At 39.9% G+C, this 16,358-nt stretch overlaps 1 protein-coding gene across 1 annotated transcript; it reads right to left on the bottom strand.

The window, feature by feature from the left end:
• Positions 1-885: 885 nt before the first annotated feature.
• On the bottom strand, positions 886-14,852 carry pcdh11 (protocadherin 11). Its single transcript, XM_088009510.1, has 2 exons — positions 13,418-14,852; positions 886-6,477 (listed from the first exon to the last, which is right to left on the bottom strand). Exons 1-2 carry the CDS (start codon positions 13,955-13,957, stop codon positions 3,805-3,807), a joined length of 3,213 nt encoding a protein of 1,070 aa, XP_087865636.1. The 5' UTR covers positions 13,958-14,852; the 3' UTR covers positions 886-3,804.
• Between the last annotated feature and the right edge of the window lie 1,506 nt (positions 14,853-16,358).

Below are 16,358 nucleotides of genomic sequence, written 5' to 3'. Positions count from 1 at the left end.
GAAGATCACTTCAACTAATCCACACTATCCCTTAAAGGGCAACTGTTTCAAAACTAGTCTGCTTCAGATATTTTAATTGCTGTATCAATCAATACTTTAAATCATTTATATGTTTTTAACTTAATTATTTTATCAGTAGCAGCGATAATTTTTATTTTTATTTCAAATAAAATTATTTTGTTTCCTCAAGGTAATCACACTGTAAGAATCTGATCCCAACCCATGAATAGACAACAAGACACAAACAAATCATATAGTAGCTCTCTAGGATGTTAATATAAAATTCATTACTCCATTGCCTTTCAATTGTATTATCCAAAGACAATCAATGAATGCAACAGAGAAAGACAGGTAAAACAACATGAAAATGTTATAAAAACATTTTATTAAAGTCGTTTGAGCATACGGACTGCGCAACAACAAAAATCTTCTTTGGAGTTTTGCCACTAGAGGTTAGATTTAAGAATCAGCAACCCTTCAACAAACGCATTCATTAACCCCTTTTTTCTTTCGTATTTTAAATGTGCCTTTTGAAACCACTAAAACAGGGTGAAAGTAATTTGATCTGCCCCCGCTAAAGCACATGCTCTAACAAGAGCTCCTCATCACTGAAGGCAGATTGACCTCCAATATCAAAGGGGGTAGGGGTTAAAAGAAAATGATGAGACTGTGAGAAGAAGGGAGGGAAGGCGGAGGCTGGCATTTGCAAATACAGCTCTTGCTGTATAATGAAGCCATATGGTGGCACAAATCTGCAGTCTCTGAAGTATTTTTACAAGCTTTCCTCCTTATCAGCTACATCTGTAAGTCCCTGAAAACATTTTAGTGACCTTCAACCATAATTATCTCCTGTGTTCCCTCCTGATTGTTATTCCATGGGTGAGGTTTTATTTTTTTTTTTTCTTGTCAATGCATTATTATTTTTTCCTCTGGCTTTTCGGTGTGAAGTCGCTGAAGCATTGTCTGTCACTTTGATAAAGCAAAAGGAAGAAACTTAACAACCTGCCTATGATCTCTGCCTTTGGAGCTCTGGCATGACGTCGCGCTGATGAGAGACGGAACTTAAAGAACAAATGCCGCTTTTTGTTTTAAGAACTGCACTTGAAATCATTTTGACAAACACCAGAGTGCTCGCTTATTCTTTTTGTTTCATCTGATAAAGGGAGAAAGCCACACCTTTTGAAGAAATGGCCCGGTTTCAAGTATTTGTTTCTAGTCTCGCAAAAATGGAGTTTTCTTCGAAGAAGCATGGAGATTAAATCAAAGCGAGCTGAAAATGTAATTGGGCCCCAGCAAACCAGGGCTGCTGGTCATCTACCTCGCATCTCTCGAGCACAAATTGCCCAAGGATAGTTTGTGGCATCCCTGATAATAGTAAAGGACGCCTGCCTTTTTTCTCCCCCCCCCTCATCCTTATCAGCCTTATTCGCAAACCAATTACGGTGATTTTAATCATACTGTATTACAAGTGATTAACCCTTTAGTGCATTTAATTAACCTTTGCAGCCACTGATTCTCACTGGGCATAGCTCCATGCTATTTTTTATTTTTTTCCTGACACAGGCTTTAAATAAGCACACTTTAAACTTGTGGGAAATGTAACATCTAAAGTGGGAGGAACTGCGTGGCAGTTGCTTAAGGGGGACACAACAATTAGAGACTGTGTGTTGTCATTGCCACCCCGTTAGAGATGGCTGCTGGAAAGCAGAACCCCTGAGAGCACTTTTTTTTTTTTCTGATATATTATTCAATTGCTGGGACCCCTGTGACACCAAAATATGAAAAGATTGTAAACATGAAACCCCATCTTCAGAAAGTCGAGAAAATAAATACCTTAGAAATAATGAGATATAAACATAGCCTGAAGATTTGGAAGAATGTTTACTAATCAAATATTCATGGGTTTTAAATTATCTGCTCAAAAATACTCCACTCTGATCAGCAACACAAGTGAAAATCAATTTAAATCTGTGATGAGTAAAATACATCAGGGATAATAATAATTTTGAATTGTTAGACACACACTGAATATTTCTGCATATTCTCTGGCAGTCGTTACAAGTAAGAAGGGAAAATCATTCTGACAAGTTGTCAATGTGTCATATAAACACATTATGGATTTAATCTTCAGCACCAGAGGCATGGAGCAGACTTATGCATGATGTGGTGTGGCAGGGCATAGCTTTTGACTGGGGTTTCAAATAAAAGGTGTATGAAGGGAAAAGACTATCAGCTCTGTGTGGGTGTCTTCATAAATTAGCCTAAGCACTACACTTTACGGGATCAACAGTCATTTACAACGGCACTATGAAGAATTTTAAAGCTCGCTACGTGTCACACATAATATGCCGCGAGGCAAAAAAAAAAAGAAAAAAAAAAAGAGGCATAACACAACCAGAAATGAAGAAAACAATAAGGAAAACGATGGTGTGGACACAGACAAAAGGTAGCACCTAATGAAAAAAAAAAGCATCAAACAATATTGATGCAACATCATGAAATTGACCCAGAAATATATGAGTTGGCAGCTATGATTACTATGATCAAAACTGCAACAGAAACAAAAGCCTGAAACCAAGACACAATTTGGTAAAAAGCAAAACACAAGAAAAGAGTTGGGGGGGGAAAAAAACAACAAAAAATGACTAAGTTGATTTAATATTTTAGACTGAAGTAAAACTAAATAAAGTGTCATGCCAGTGGGAATAAATTACTTCTCTGTGCTCAAGCTAGTCAACCCTGTGTAATTAAAATATGCTGCTGAAGCCCGGTCACATACTTAGTCATTAGAGACACAACAATGGCTTTCTCCGATGTCATGTCAAACGCACACTAAAACACATCAAAGTGGCAAGACAGCTTTGGCAAGATTAGTCATCGTCCAAATCGACAATTTAAAGAATGCAAAGAATGTGTATCTGCCATTTATACAAATAATTGGGGTCATTAAAGTGGAACATTTATGGGCTTAATGCAGAGTTGTCCAGGCAGGCATTTTATGGACTATTGCACCCTTGGTGTTTAAGTATATTGGTCCCCAGGCTCTGCATCACCTTGGGGGATGCAGAGCCTGGGTCTCCATGACCCCCTCCCCTGTCCCGAGCAGTACTCAGTCTTCCAAACAGCACTGGGCTTGTGCTGTCAGGGCTGAGTAAGGCCACCTCTCCTCATGTCTGATTTACATTTATTTCCCCTGCCAGTTGTTATTTATTGGGGCACTTCGCATTTGGCACATATCTTTTAGGGAATCATAAGCCCTTTGCTGTACCCTGGTATTCAAATGAGCCTCACTTGCACAAATCCTCACTGGCGCATTTAAGACACATACTATTTTAAGGACAGACACCACAAAACAGTGAGGTCATTTGTCAAGCCTCAGACGCACACACACATGCGCAGACACACAAGTTCTTTTTTTTTTTTTTTTTTTTGTTCTGAGCTATTACTTTCACACTTTATGGCTGAATGAATACCTGATAAAATGAGGACCCTTTGACACATTTTACATGCATTGTTAAACATATCAGCCAGATATACACAGCTTAATTCGCCCTTGACCTCAAATGCATCAGAGTTCAATCACTGTTTCCTATCCTCCAGGCCTCTAAATCATGCTTTATGCCACTAACTACGCACAGTCAAGGTAAAAAAAAAAAAAAAAAAAAAAAAAAAAAAACTGTTATTACCAAAGTCTTTGACAATTGATTTAACCTGCAATTTATTAGGATGCAAAAACAGTATAAAACAAGGTTTGGGCTATTGGTTTGACAAATTATGTCTTATTTCCATTTTGTGACCTCATTTTTAGGTGCAAATGGCATTTATGTAGACATGGTCGTGGTTTGTGTGAGAAAACCCCTTGGCTTCATGCTCCCCCCCTCCCCCTTTTACATCAGCTACCAAGGAAAAGCATGGGGAGTGTGAGTGGAGACTAGTGTGGGTGGGTTTAAAAAAGAATTCATGAATTACCTGCCGGGTGGCGATTTGCCCTGCAGCCTTGAATCCCCCCTGACAGCCGCACTCTGAGACACTGTATGGGTCGGAGCTAGTCGATGAACACTTGGAGAGTGAGTCGCAGCCCACCACAAACGTATTGTCCAAGGGGAGCTCCTGGATCACGTGATGTTTCTTAGGGGCCACAGGAGTTTCTGGTTTGATCTGAAATGTGGGCTGAGGGGATGCAGATTTATAATGCTTGGCTAAGTCTGGGCTGTCAGGTTTGAAGGTTGTAGGCGTGGTTGCCCAATTGTACTTTCCCATGGTCTGCTCCTCAAGCTCTACAGGAAGATCCAGGGTGCCATTAACATGCTCGTGTGTGGGGTCTTCAGGCTTGGATTCATCTATGGTCACAAAGTTTAGGAGAAGGCTCTTAGGAGATCGCTTCTTTCTCTTCTTCTTCTTCTTGATTTGACGGTTCTCTTGGTTGGGTGACACCCACTCCCCACTCTGCTTGCCTTTCTGTACTACTTTATGTCTAGGTGTCTGCCGGCAGCGCACCAAGGCGGTGACAAATATCACCAAAATAACAGTCATGGTTCCTGCTATGATCGCTATAACAACAATTACATATCCATTGGCTTGAGGCGTTATCTCATTGTCCCCTATATTACGGTCCAATGGTGTTTCCATACTTTTTCGCAGCTGCTCTTGGATAAAGGTAGAATTCGACACAGTGTCATTGACAAACAAGTGTACAAGTGCAATAGCATGTAATGACTCAGGTTGGCCTAAATCTTTGACCTTGACCACCAGTCTATGCAGTCCCTGATCAGCTAGTACAATTTTCTCCTGCAGTGTTATGTTACCAGTGGTTTTGTCGATGGAAAAGAGACCTCGAGGGGAGACCCTAGATGTGATGATGATGTTGCTGATGATACTGTACTGCAACTCAGCGTTCATACCTGTGTCATTGTCAATGGCAAACACTCTGGTCACCACAGAACCTGGGGAGGTGGTGGTTCGCACCAGGTCGTATGAATAATTGGAGGAAGGGATAACAAACACAGGGCGATTGTCATTCACATCGACAACATTAATCGTGACCTTGGCGTAGGAGGAACTTGGAGGCTGTCCTCCATCAATTGCTTTGACCATGAAGGTATATGAGCTTTGCTGCTCCCTGTCAAAGGTGATATTTGGTTTGATCACACCAGTTTGAGGGTCAATGATGAAATTGTCTTTGCCGTTCAAAATAGACAAGGTGATAACAGCATTATCTCCAGCATCTGTATCTGTCACTGTGATCAAGCCCACTGTCCCATAAAGCGGCAGGTTCTCAGGCACATAGAAGTTGTACTCAGGGTGAGTGAAAGCTGGGCTGTTGTCATTGAGGTCCTGAACAATTAGCCTAACAGTGACATTACTCTGTAAGGGTGCTGAGCCATTGTCTCTTGCTATGACAGTGAATGAGTACCTCTCTTGCTTCTCTCTGTCCAGACGTTTCCCAACAGAGAGAATTCCCGATCGCCTGTCTATGTTAAACCCGTCCGGTGCATCAGGGCCAAGAGTATAAATAATCTCAGCATTGTGTCCGCTATCTGCATCAGTGGCACTGATTTTTATTAACTGCATTAAGGGGTCATTGTTCTCTGGTATTGACAGTTGAAATTCAGGCTGAGGGAAAATGGGTGCATTGTCATTCTCATCCTTGATTTTAATTAAGACCATAGCAGAAGTGTTCAAAGGAGGCGTTCCTCTGTCCGAGGCCACTATCTTAATAGCATATTCACGAGTGGTCTCATAATCTAGAGGGGCAGCTGTCTCCAGTAAGAACTGATCATTAAAGACAGGCTTAAGCCGGAAAGGAACATCATGGTCAGTGTAGCAAGCCACTTTGCCATACAGATCGGCATCCTTGTCAGTAACAGTAATAAGGGCTATTTTGGTGTTGAGAGGAGCATTCTCAGACAGTAGAACAGTTCCATTTACCAGGTTGATAATGTAGCGAGTGTCTATGGAAGGAACATTGTCATTAACATCTGTGACATTGACAATCACTGTGGCTCTTGATGGGGTTGAGCTGCCATCACTTGCGAGAACAATGAGTTTATGAACAGGAGTCACCTCCCGATCTAGAGGTTGCTTTACAGTAATCAGTCCAGTAGAGCTGTTGATGGCAAAATGACGCTTGGTTGAGGAGGAGATCTGGTTGCTGAATGAAAAATGGACCTGTGCATTGGAACCCAGGTCTGCATCTGTGGCGTGAAGCTGAGCCACAGAAGTCCCCATCGGAGCATTTTCTGGAACAGAGACTTCCAACTCACTGTCCCTGAAGATAGGACGATTGTCGTTGACATCGGAAATGGTAACCTGGAGAATGGCAGTGCTAGATTTGGGGGGGTTGCCACCATCTTCTACCTTGATCTTCATCACAAAGGTGTCCTTTTGCTCCCGATCAAGATTCTGCTGAACAATGAGCTGTGGCCACTTGTCACCTTCCGGGGTCTCAATGATGTCTAAGCCAAACTCATTGACACTCTGAAAAGAGAAAACAGCTGTGGTTAATACTGATGCTACACATGACAATGTGAATATATTCTTTAAGGGAACAAATTCAAAATTCTACTCTAAAATAATTGGCTGGTAACCAGAATAAGGCAATTTTCAGCTTGACCATCAGGTCAGAAACTCAGAATTACAGTCTTTCCAATTAAATGAGAAAGTAAAATCCAGATGCTAACAGGTCACACAAACAAAAACACTTATCAATCGTGGAAGTTGTTATTGTGAGAAGAATCCTTAAAGCCTGGCAATGATTATTATTTTTGGTTTAATAAACAATACTGTTTGCTAATATGTGCAGACATTTGTTTAGATCATTACATGGCATTATTTATTTTTGTCGAGACTTAAAGAACTGGCTGGAGGAGGGAACTTTTTATGATGCAACGCCAGAAGGTGGAGGAATCATCTGGCTGCTGATGAGAGCAGAGAACTTGACTGTGGAGAAAAAGTCTCTAAATTCTAAAGGTTGGAATCATCTGTATGTTGGGGTGTTTTAGATTTAATATTTGGGTTTAGCTACTTGTTGCTTTGAATTAGTTCTTTATGTTTATTCATTGACTTAGTGTCTTTCCCCTCTTCCCTCCATGTTTCTTGCAGGCTAGCCTGTGTGTATAGATTTCTCTGTGTGAAGTTGTTATCTTCTGTGAGGTTTGATGTAGCTGACATTTTCTTTTGGGCCCGTTGTTGGATTTTTGAGATATTTTCTTTGGTGGATTTGTGTCGACAGTTTTTTTTTTTTGCAAAAGATTAATAATATTTTTTTTCCTTGTGCCTTTCTGCTTGGTTCCTGATACTTTTCAATAATTAATAAAATAATTTCTACTGCAATCAAACACTTCTTTCAATTGTTCATAAGCTGTATCCACTGGATCTTTAATGATGTATGTTTGGTGATACATCTTTGAGGATGGACAGTCTCCTTGCTAACCCCCTGATCTTCTCCTCCCTCCACAAATTCTCTAACACGTTCAAGTTGGGCCTATGGTTAAACCACTCCAAATGCTCATATTCAGGCTGTTGAATGAAGAAACATGTCGGTAATATTAAAGGATTGCTTTAAAAGTAGATCTAGCAGAGGCATGGATGGTTTTGAACTTAAGTGTCTATCAAAATGTAAGAAAAGCATATTTTCTCTCTGTTAATAATTCAGTTTCTAGTGATATAGAAATAATTCCTTAAAATTCATTTCTCCACTCTGCCTGGTTAAGAAGAATCCCTATAAATGTGATAGAATAGTGCTCAAAAACTGATTCCACATTGTGATTTATTGCTTGTGAAAGATCAAAACGAAGCCAATTAATCTGCTTGAAATGTGACCAATCTTTCAAATGAATCAAGTATGTTCATCCTCTCCATATAACTACAGCTCGAATGGATCCATTTACTTCTTTAGCCTTCTCATTTTTTTGCCTTCCCCAAAATGAGATTTCACTTTATCCTCCTATCATGTGTCATGTTAGAATGGATCAGGCAACCTTGCACCATTTTCAGCTTCATTATCAGAGGGGAAAAGATTGAGGGAAAAGAGACACGCCAATAAACTTATATTTGGGTACAATGCAAGATGGGATCACCTTAAATTAAAAAGAGCAGAATGGAAAAATCCTACATATTAGAGAGGCTTTTTGCTCAAGAGGAGCTAAATCTATGCAAAGGTACAGCTGGAAGAAAATGAAAAGAAATGCATGAGTAATCCACATGCGAAACCAGATGAACTGGCAGTAGTAGTTAAGAGTAAATGCCTTCCTAATGTTTAACGTAAAATGTGTACGGTATAGACCCATAAATCAGAGGCAAGTGGAAAGGAATAAAGCAGGTAAAAGACAGAAAGAAGGGATACAAAAAGAGGAGAAAAGGAGAGCAGGGGGAGGAAATAAGAAGATCAAGCCTATGAATGAGCTGCATGCACATTATGAAACAAAGAAGCCCTTTGAAGCTCTCTCAGTCAGAAGCAGTTTCATGGTAAAACAAGAAAAAGCATCCTCTTTAAAGAGATAAGCTTCATGCTGCACATAATGTTGGAAGAGATTACTCTGTCTAGGCATAGCTATCAAATGAGATTAAGATATGTACATTCTCGTTATTCAAGGGGGGACCATTTTAACCAAATTGCAAGCACAAGAGTGTGCAGTATATTTCAAAATGTGGAGCTGTCCTTCTGCCAACACAGCGTTGTAGCCGACACAAGAACGTGCAGCTGCAGCATGTAAATTATTGTGTACTCTGAGAAATTGCATGCAGAGGAAATGTTGTCAACACATTAGTGATTGACAGAACTACTTAAAAAAGCCAATGCAGCAGCACTGATCTTCCGGGCCTTACTTAGGTATCCTTCTGGGCAAAATCTTATAAAAATAAGTGGGCATGGAACGTGAAACATGGAGAAACTGCCACACGGTTAAACTCTGCAGAATCTTTACACATGCTGGAAAATGATTTCTCAGGTAACCTATAGGGGCGAGGAAACATTCTGGGAGCTGTAAAGTTATCATCATCTCCATCCATACAGAGCTCTTCAATCCTCAGTTGTTTGACTAGTTCATTGATTCTGCACAGTCGCTCAGTATCTGTGCAGTGATATTTGGAAAAGCCTGATAATAGTAGGATGTTGAGTTAGCATGTGTCAAAGGGAATGTTGCACAGTGATTTATGAGCTCGCAGTTCCACTGTGCTTTTGTCTTGGTTTCAAACAATTTTAAAACTGACAAGACAGCCCTCACTGCATTTCAATAAGTTGAGGAGAGCTTTCCCTGAGACTGTGCATTCTTCTGAATGCAGAATTAGTCTGGTGGATTGCGATAAGATCTGGGGCAGGCTAAGAAAAGGCCAAATACTGGCATGAATCACTTGCAGGAAACCTTAAGGCTGAGCAAGAGGACAAAGCTCTCTAAACGGCAAAGTGTGCATGCCTTTCTGAACTTGCTTGATGATTGTAGTTTTATATTACAGGTCCAAAGGTTTGTGTGAAAGCTGAATTTGGGGGCTGACACAGGGCAAATGCAAATGAGAACTGGCTAATTTTTATGACAGTGATTGAGTGACACTGACAGAAGATGAGCTGGTTGATGATGTAAACGATGACTGTGAACAGAACGGTGCCTCAGATTATCACTGATTTCATCTTTCACTCCATTTCTGAAATAAAACTCGGATTAAACTTTGAATATGTCACTTAAGGTGATGCTGAGTGGTGAAACAATAATTTAGAGGTTTTATCACAATGTTTCTCTTTGCATTAGTTAATTTGTTAAACCTTTCAGCAGGCAACACATTACGAACAACCTCTTATTTACAATGTTAGCCTGACTGATGGATCCATTTAACCCATTCTCCTACTCTCTCCATGTCTGATCCCCGTCTATTTTTCCTGATGGCCACAGACATGTCTATAAATAAGACAATAATAGCCCAAAATATTGATCATTTTATGTCAACTCCAAAATCGAAGGGAAAATAATGGAGCAGCCATTCAGGTTAAAGCAAAAAACCTGAAGACTGAAATGACTGCAGCTAAATTACTCAGTATTATTATTTTAAGTTTTCAACTTCTTTATCTCATGGAGCATCCTGCATTTAGAAAATAGTACCAGACTCTCTAAGTTAGTGTTTAATGGATATGTATTCAATTGGATGTACAAAACGAGTTCAATATTTCAGCTGTGCTTACCATGCTAATATAAGATCATAAACAAATTTCAAAATACCAACACCATAATGACTGTCTTTGTTTTAAAATAGAAAAAACCCTGTTTTACAGTAACTTGAATTCTCTTCTGCTTCTTGAGATCTTTCAGCCGATGTTGCCTTGATTCTACCGTAACCAGGCCTGAGTGTGGCTTGTTTAACTGAACTCAGCTGTCCCAAAAAATGTGGTTAATTGCAGTTAATTTATAATTTACTGACAGAGACAATTAACTGCTGTCATTATATAATTACATTATTAACAACTGCTGTCTCTTTTACATGCATACACATACAGTGTGCCCTTATCCTCTTCTATTGATATGTATGCCTTTGCAGAATCTCTGAGGAGTGCGTCTCTAAGCGGAATATCTTGCACATGTCCTGTTATAGGAAATCCCTCTGTAACTCCACATGTGTTTGCTTTCTTTGTCTTGAACAATTATTATGGGTTAATTTTCTGCGATTAATGACATTAAAAAATTCTTCACACATGGGATAATTTGTCTGCAAGCATAATCTGCAATAATTTCTCGGGGGGGGGCTCAGTGGTATCCCCAGAAAAAAAAAATACACAGCGGTGGCCAGACCCGGCTAGTAAAAACTTTAGGGGTGGCACAGTGGATATTACAAAATTAAATAATTCCTTAAAGCACTTTGAACTGCCTTGTTGCGGAAAAAGTGCTATATAAATAAAACTTCTTCTTTTACTTCTTAAATTTTAGAAAAAAGGAAAGGTGTACAAAGAGGCTGTCCGGTTTCTTTTATTTGTTCTGTATGTTGAAAACCTGGGAGTGACAAAACACTGAGTACGGCTGACTCTGCCATACGATGGTAGCAATTTTAGAAAAGTGCCCTGAACAACACAAGAAAACTGGACAAACTATCACTCTTAGGGAGCTTCTGAGACAAATCTCCCAGGACCAAACAGAGATAGACCACGGGTGGCTTAGCAGCCAAAAGCTATTCTAGGAAATGCTTGCACAGTCCTTCCCCACTAAACCTCCAGCTTTCTACCGCACTTCTGAAATGAACGACACCAAAGGCATGAAAATGTCTCGGGCTCCTTTAATGCTTTAACTCATATAGAACCTGGGGCACGAGGAAATTAATCTCAGGTCCAATGAGAATATAATGAGAAGAATTGAATCAGGGACCAAAAGCCACAGATGCTCTGAAATGTATGACTACATGCAGGGGTTTATGGCGCTATATATTGTGAAAAGGGCAAAGAAAATGATTGCAGATGATCACTGTAATGAGCTGAACATTTGGTTGGTGATTTTCCAGACATGAACAATTCGGAGCACTGCATCGAAGAGGCCCTGGCAGAGAGGAGACGCTTTCAAAATGCCTATTGGTAAGCGAGACAGATACAGACGGCAAATGTTCTGTTCATTCTGTCACAGCATTGAGGGAAATGTTAAATCTACACCCCTCTATACTCTCACTGATCTCACTCATTTTGAATCCAAAAGTTTTTCCTCCATTGTACTAATTCTTTATTTGTAACATGTGACATATAAATATAAATATAATTATAATTACATATAAATTAAATGTAGCTGAAGATTTTAGAATATTGTCGTTAAATCTGAAATTACATCCAACACCTTTTAGGGAAAAAAAAAAGAGCAAATGAAATCACCATGCGATGCTGCATGCTTTCATTCGCAGAGATTTAAGACAGACTTGTAACTTGTGTAACATGTAACTTGTGGCTGGAAATCGGACATGCGGGACTCTATGTGTTGTGTCTGCACTCTTCAATGCATATTCTCAGATATATCTGCACGTAGAGAAAAGTGGCCCGTTTTTTTACAGCCTCCTGCCAAAATGATATAAAGCACATAGGAAGTTTTATGGCTAGTGTTAAATATTTTAGGTTTCGCAACACATTTCTCTTTATGAAAAAGTAGGTCACATTTTCAACAGGGTGTAAATTAATAGCATTTTTTTTTTTCCTTCTTTTTCTCAAAGAGAACAACCAAAGCACGGCAGCGGGACTGTAGAGTCAGTTAATCCAGATCCTGATTCATATCAAGTGAAATCATCTAAAAGGTAAAACAATACAAGCGTCCATCAAATAAAAACAATCAATTAGTCAGACATGTGGCATTCTGTAAACAGTCTATGACTAATCAATATCATGTGCATTAAACATTTTTCAATTACCAATGACAGTCATTCGATGGATTTTTTTTTTTTTTATAAAATACTTTTTTTTTTTCCACTTACACTTTTGAAATTGTAGTACACTGCTAGTTTAGCTAAAGAAGCTCTGTTATCTGTGAAACACTGCCTTTATGGTAATTTTGGTTTGTTTGTATTGGAGTAAGAACAGTTAATACTGGCAAAATAAAATTGAAATTTATCTTAGATATCCAAGAGGGAAAAAAGCTAAGCAATTGTATTAATAATACTGCAATTATGATTGACAATACACAATGGACTTCAAGGGGATCAATGTATTTGCAGGTTTTTTTTTTGCCTGACAGCTAGAAGGCCATTGGTTTTGGCTTGGACCATTTTGTGTGCACTATGCATGTTTTCTCCAGGTGGTTTTTCTCTCACAGTCCAAAAACATACGTGACTATAAATCGCCTTTAGCTGTGACCGACTGAATCCGTGGTTCGGTGTCTCTGTTTTGGCCCTGTGACGAATTAGAGATCTGTCCAAGCTGTACGCTGCCTGCAGCATGTTGTTCGCTGGGAAATACTCCAGAACCCACTGTGACCCTAAACAGGATTAGATGACTACAGAAAATGGTTGAAAGGACAAATGAATGACTGAAATGAGTGATTTAAATTTAGGAATATTTCTTTGTCATGCAGGGACGTGAAGTCAGCAGAGCTTAAGCTGTTCTTCACAAATGGCTAAAAATTCCCTCAAGGTGTGTGTGTGAGGGATTTTGGTGACTGTATTTAGTTTGAGTTTGAAGTAAACGGGCAGATGATGAGACCTAGTGAAAAAGTCTTGACTGACCAATACTTGTAATTAATAACAGCACAGCTAACCATCATAAATAATAATATTTTGACCTCCAGAAGCATGTTTATATTCAGTTCTTTCACTCCTCTAATTATCCTTCCCTAATTACAGCTTCCACATTTCGGTTTCTTTAATTAAAAAAAAAAAAAAAAGGTTCTACTTAGTTCTAATTTAAACTAGGGAAACTTTCTATGTATTTTACATCCTACTTATATGAATTAAAATAAGAATAAATCCTCACCTTGACCAGCTCGTAGTGTTGGATCCCATTAATTCCCACATCAGGGTCGAACGCTGATGGCACTGGGTATCGGGTGTTGATGGCTGTGTTTTCAGGGATGGAGATGTTTATTACAGTGGACTGGAAGAGGGGCGCATTGTCATTCACATCCTCAATCAGGAACCGGATCTTAACCAATCGAAAGATCTCGTCGGGCAGCACTGCCACCTCGATCTCGTAGTAGCAGCGTTTCTCCGTGAAGATCCCCGAGCACAGCTTCTCCCGGTCAATCCTGTGATTGGTGGTGAAAATCTCCCCCGTGTTGGCCTCGACCCTCACCAAAGGCACGTCGCCCGTCTTATACACAGGCTTGAACTGCAGCGGAGAGGACAGCCTGATGTTGGGGTCCAGGTTGAGGTCGAGGTCCTTGCGCAGATTCCCGATGCGAACGTTCTCCTGCTGCTCCTCCTTCACGATGTAGTCCCTCTCCTGGGCCTTGCATAATAAGACCAAACAGGTGAGCAAGGCCACCAGAACATGCACCTGACTTGCCAAGTTCATGCTCGAAATTAGGTGTGAGCTTCACTTCTACAGCTGCGACTCTGTCTGAAGACACACAAGAAAGGGGGAAGGGGAGAGAAAAAAGGAAGGACAGAATATTAAAGCGTGTTCTTGTTCAGCTGTAATTAGTGATATTTTCCCATATGGAGAGGCTTCATCTTGACCTCTTTATTCTGACTAGTTATGAGCCAACATCCTTCCCACGTCTTTGAGAGCAAATTAATGGCAGTTTTACACAATTAACCTTTGATGACTTCCGCTGAGCAAGGACACACGTAAAGGTCAGCAGTTCATGTGCGCCATAAATCCATTTCGTCATTATAATAAATGATTAATCCAAAAGTATGAAACTTGTTGAGTCTATTAATGCATCACCTTGCTTGATAAAAGCGATCTGCAAAAAAAAAAAAAAAAAAAAAAGATTAGATCTGAATGAGTGAAAGTGGTGCAGCAGTATCCCCACGAAGTGCAACCTCACCACCAGATCCCAGCTAATTTGGAGGAAGCAGAACTAAGCCTTAAGCGTTAGTGCTTTCATGCAAGAACACACATGAACACTTGCACTTGTACTGCCTGACAGAAGCTATTAATGGAAAACCTCATTTGCTCTGAATGTAAACAATGGAGCACTCGCATATTTCACGTACGCCCATGTGTGCAAGCGAGCACGGGATGATAAGAGTTCTGTTTAGACGACTAACGACAGCGGAAGGAGACGACAGAGTGGAACTCTTTGTTAAAGCCACCATCAATCAACTTCAGAACAGACTTTTTCCCTGACATTAAATCTAAACAATCCCCAGCTGGCTGCTTGTATGAAAATGACAAACCCTTGTTGTGTTTGACAAAAATCTTGCCTGTTTGATATGTGTAAATGGCTGCCAAGGGGCAGGAACCCAAGTTGCCAAAACCCAACTAGGTCATTGGAGTGTGATAAAGGAGTCGTGCTCTGCAAAGCCTCTCTTACCACTGCATGCTAGAATAAAATATTGACTGCTTTCCACCACCCAATTAGTAGGTTACTGGGGAGTTACTTTGTGTGGTTTGCTAGCTGACATTATGACTTATCCATTCATTGAACCCATTATCAAGCATGTTTAACAAATTTATTCTAGAATTTCCATCACAGCAACACAGGTCAATTCAGATTTGCACCACAAGCTTCCATAAACCTTTGGCAGCTGATATGTAAAGTACGAAGGACCTGTATATAAACAGAGAGCAGATTTATACAGAGCTTGCACAGGAAATGACAATTGGACATTCTCACATTTTGTCATGCAACAGCCACAACGGGTTTTATTTTACGGGGCTTTTCAGTGATAGTTAGCCCCAGTTTACGTTTTTATTCCTAAATAAAAGTCAGTGCGACGTACAGTGGGAAAAAGTGACCATGTGAGCAAATTACGATCGGCTCCACTTGTGTGTAATTCAGTTTCAGCAAACAAACAGCTGGTCTGTGACGTTTTCAGAAATTTGTAGAGAATATTAGTGAAAAACATGTATACAAATATAAAGAACAACGGAGCTGCACAATATACGAAATCACAGTGGTCATCACTCAATCAGTGTGTGCAGCATTGCAATTCCAAGGGACTGGTTTAATATAGTATTTGACTGAATATTGGATTTTAAGTATCATGTATGTAAATTGTGCATGCAAACGGATACTGAGCCTGATTTTCACTGCCTTTGGTGCCCACACTGGATGGAGAGTTAATCTCAAAATTATTCATAAACCTAGCAGATTCAGGTTTAAAATAACATTAAGGTTAGGTTTCCTGTCTAGCCGTTGGAAACCAATCTGTTTCTTATAGCCAGAGTCCTGACTTGAATCTGATAGAGAAAGTGCAGAGGGAGCTTTTGATTAGGATGTTGCTAAGACGTATTCCACTTGAAGCTCATCACCGACAATGAATCGTCAAAAAGACCTGTGAAATCTTGAAAGTTGTCTTAGTATTTTTTGGGACATGCTTTTCTCATTTCCTATAAGAAACAAACTTCTTGGTTGAAAGAATATAACTCAAACATATTACTTTCCTAAAGCTGCCAGGAGTACGGACAATGTTGCGTGGCTTTCTATTCTTGCCAGAAAATAACGATAAAGCTCACACAGTGCTGTGAAGACACTGTGATGAATGAGAAGAAAAAATGGGTCCAGTTTCTGATGCGGTCATGTCCCACAACGGTATTGTAATTACATGATTTCCTGATATTGTGTGGTCCCTATTAGAAACACAACAGGTCAGGGATACAAGTTGTGGAAAACTTTACAGTGGGGCTAGGCTGTTTGGGTACGCCGCACCCAGAGTTTACTGAGTTCAGTCCGTCATAAAGGACTGAACTCTGATCGGTCCTGGAATGGCCGATCAACTAAACAGTGACACAGCGTGTAAGATCA

Source organism: Poecilia mexicana, unplaced genomic scaffold (genome assembly GCF_051168715.1).
Source record: "Poecilia mexicana isolate PSO_F unplaced genomic scaffold, ASM5116871v1 scaffold_10, whole genome shotgun sequence".
NCBI lineage: Eukaryota > Metazoa > Chordata > Actinopteri > Cyprinodontiformes > Poeciliidae > Poecilia > Poecilia mexicana.
This window is presented reverse-complemented; position numbering and strand designations above follow the sequence as displayed.